The 2,822-nt window shown below is 64.5% G+C and overlaps 1 protein-coding gene across 1 annotated transcript; it reads right to left on the bottom strand.

The window, feature by feature from the left end:
* Positions 1-608: 608 nt before the first annotated feature.
* SSTR4 (somatostatin receptor 4) lies at positions 609-1,773 on the bottom strand. The gene is given in 2 exon segments (XM_045529091.1): positions 609-1,667; positions 1,669-1,773. Coding segments are annotated over 2 exon segments (1,164 nt in total).
* Between the last annotated feature and the right edge of the window lie 1,049 nt (positions 1,774-2,822).

Genomic DNA, 2,822 nt, shown 5'->3' with positions numbered 1-2,822 from the left:
ACAACCTGGGAGACACCTGTGATTGCAAGCAGGTGTTGGGCCTGGCGGGGTGACAAAGAAAGTGCCCCAGATTGTTGCACATAAGTCTCACTTAGCAACAAAAGCCCAGGAATAGATGCAAAGGGAATGAGCTTGGGGGCATCTTCCTTCCTCCCCTCTCTCTATACATGCTGTGCTCCCCCGACAAGGCAAAGAGTCTGCAGAGAGGAAGGGCACTACCCACCTCCACCCTCCTGAGTCTGTTCCCAAGCAGTCACTGTAACAAGTCACAGGCAGGTGGCCATTCTTTTCCGGTCACCCCCTGCTTCCCACCCCTTGGAAAACAGCCAGAGGTTCAGGAATGATTAATAAATACTCTAGCCCAGTACCCAGAGCAGTCCTACCCCTATGGAGGCGTCCTTCTAAAAGCCAGAGCCCTGGGCAGAGGAGAACAGCAGAGGGGTTCTGACGCTCTTGGAGATGTCACATCGACTGCTGGAAGGAGAAGACTTTGGTAGGGACAGGTAGTAGTCCTTAGGTGAGCATCTGGGAGACGCAGTCTGCTATGCTGTAACGGTGGTGCCCACCCCTTAGGAGGTGGCAAAGCCAGGTGGGGGGTGAAAGGCTCTTCAGAAAGTGGTGGTCTTGGTGAGGGGCATGTGCTTGCGGTGGGGTTCTGGGTGCGTGGGCTCCTGCTGGCAGGGGAGCGGGGGGCACATGCATCCTGCCCCGCCTCTGCTCTTGAGAGCAGTGGCGTAGTAGTCCAGGGGCTCTTCCTCGGCACCGCCAGCAGCATCTACGAGGCAGCAGCGCAGACAGAGAACCCGCTGGAATGAACGACGGAAGTTGTCGGAGAGGAAGCCATAGAGAATGGGGTTGGCGCAGCTGTTGGCATAGCTGAGGATGAGGGACACGTGGTTGACGGTGGCATCAAGGCTGGTCACAAAGAGGTTCAGCAGCTGCACCACATAGAAAGGCATCCAGCAGAGCACAAAGACGGCCACGACCATCAGCACCAGTCTAGTGATCTTCTTCTCCGAGCGCCGTCGCTGCTGCCAGCCAGCCCGCAGCGCCACTGCCCGCATCTTGCCCACGATGAGCAGGTAGCACAGGCCGATGGCCAGAACCGGCAGCAGGAAGCCCAGCAGGAAAGTATAGACCACGAAGACCGCCGACCACGCCGGGTGCGGCCAGTGCAGGTTGCAGGCCACAGCCTGGCCCCCGCGAGCAGGCCTGGTGTCTGCGAAGATGGCGATGGGCAGGGTGACCAGCAAGGACGCCAGCCACACGCCCAGGTTGATTAGCTTGGCCACGCTGGGCCGCCGGTAGGTGGCCGCGCGCAGAGGGTGCACCACGGCCACGTAGCGGTCCACGCTGAGCACGGTGAGACAGAAGACGCTGGTGAACATGTTGAGGCCGTCGACGCTGAGCACCGCGCGGCACAGCACCGCCCCGAAGGGCCAGTGGCGCAGGGCGGCCGACGAGGCCACGAACGGCACGCTCAGCATGAACAGCTCGTCCGCGATGGCCAGGTTGAGCAGGTAGATGTTGGTGGCCGTCTTCATCTTGGCGTAGCGAAGGATCACGAAGATGACCAGAGCGTTGCCCACCAGGCCCAGGAGGCACACCAGCGCGTAGATGCACTGGATGGTGACCATGCCCGCCGCCCCCCGAGCCCCCTGTCCCCGCCGCCAGCGCATCTTCTGCCGGAGGGCGGCTGGCGTTGGCCGCAGGGGGCCAGGCCGTCTCGAGCCCTTCCTCTCCCCCGGGGGGCAGCGTTGCGGGGGCGCTCATGCCCAAGGGGTGCCGGCCCGCGGCTGCGGAGCGGGACGGAGCGAGCGCAGTGCGAGAGACCGCGGGCGGCCGGTGGGGCGGGGGTGTCGCGCGCAGACGCGTGGCTCACAGCCTGCTCCGCCTAAATAGCGGGCGGCTGGCGCCCGGGAGCGCAGCCAATCCCCGCGCCGCGCGCCCACGGCTGCGGGGTCCCTCTTGGTTCGCACCTGCCCGGGCCCCTCCGCACCCCGACTCCGGGAAGCCGGTCCCCGCCCCGTTTTCCCACCTCCACCGCCCCCTCCCCCTCGCAGCCCCCTGCAGACTCCACCCGCTCCCCCTGCGGCACCGCCCTGAGCCCCCAGCCGGCCGGGCTTCCCTCCTCCGCCGCCCAGGGTCACAGATCCTGTCTTCTCCAGCCCCCAGTCGTCCATTCCCCTGTCCCGCTCCCCGGGACTGCAGCCGCGGGGCTGGGGCTCTCCGAGTCCTCCGTTTGGGTAAAGAGGGGCCCGGGATTGGCCGTGCACCACCCCGAACACCCAGAGCCAATTGCCTCACCCCGGTCATCCTCTACCCCGCCATTTAATCTTCGCGACGACCTGTCCCATCATTAGACCCATATTATACAGGCGGAACCTGAGGCTCCTTCCGTGTCGTGCTAAATTTCAGGCTGTCAAGGATCCCAGTTTTCCCTACTTCTCCCGCTCCTTCCCTCCTCCCCCACCCGACCCTGACAGCCGAGGATCCGGGGCCTTTTCGCTTAGTTCTGGTGGGGGGGGTCGGGGGTGGGTGGGTGCAGGGAATGGAGGTGGACAGGCGGAGGCAGAGATGCCACGGAAGAAGGCCAACCTGGGTGCTCGGTGCACAGGGTCCACTCGGGAAGACAGTGGCAGGCGCTAGAGCCGGACGCCTGGGAGCCCGCACCTTGCGACCCTGTCAGTCATCCACCTCGGGTCTCCGTCCCAGGTCTCTGAAATGTGCCTGCGGAGGGGGTTGGTCGGGAAGTGTTGAGGTTCCTGCCTGGGTTTCCCCCTCCCCCCAAACTCCAGAGAGTGTGAGCTCACTGGCGCCCC

This window comes from Lemur catta, chromosome 17 (genome assembly GCF_020740605.2).
Source record: "Lemur catta isolate mLemCat1 chromosome 17, mLemCat1.pri, whole genome shotgun sequence".
Classification (NCBI taxonomy): Eukaryota; Metazoa; Chordata; class Mammalia; order Primates; family Lemuridae; genus Lemur; species Lemur catta.
The sequence above is the reverse complement of the archived record's forward strand: the minus strand, read 5'-3'. Positions and strand labels throughout refer to the sequence as shown.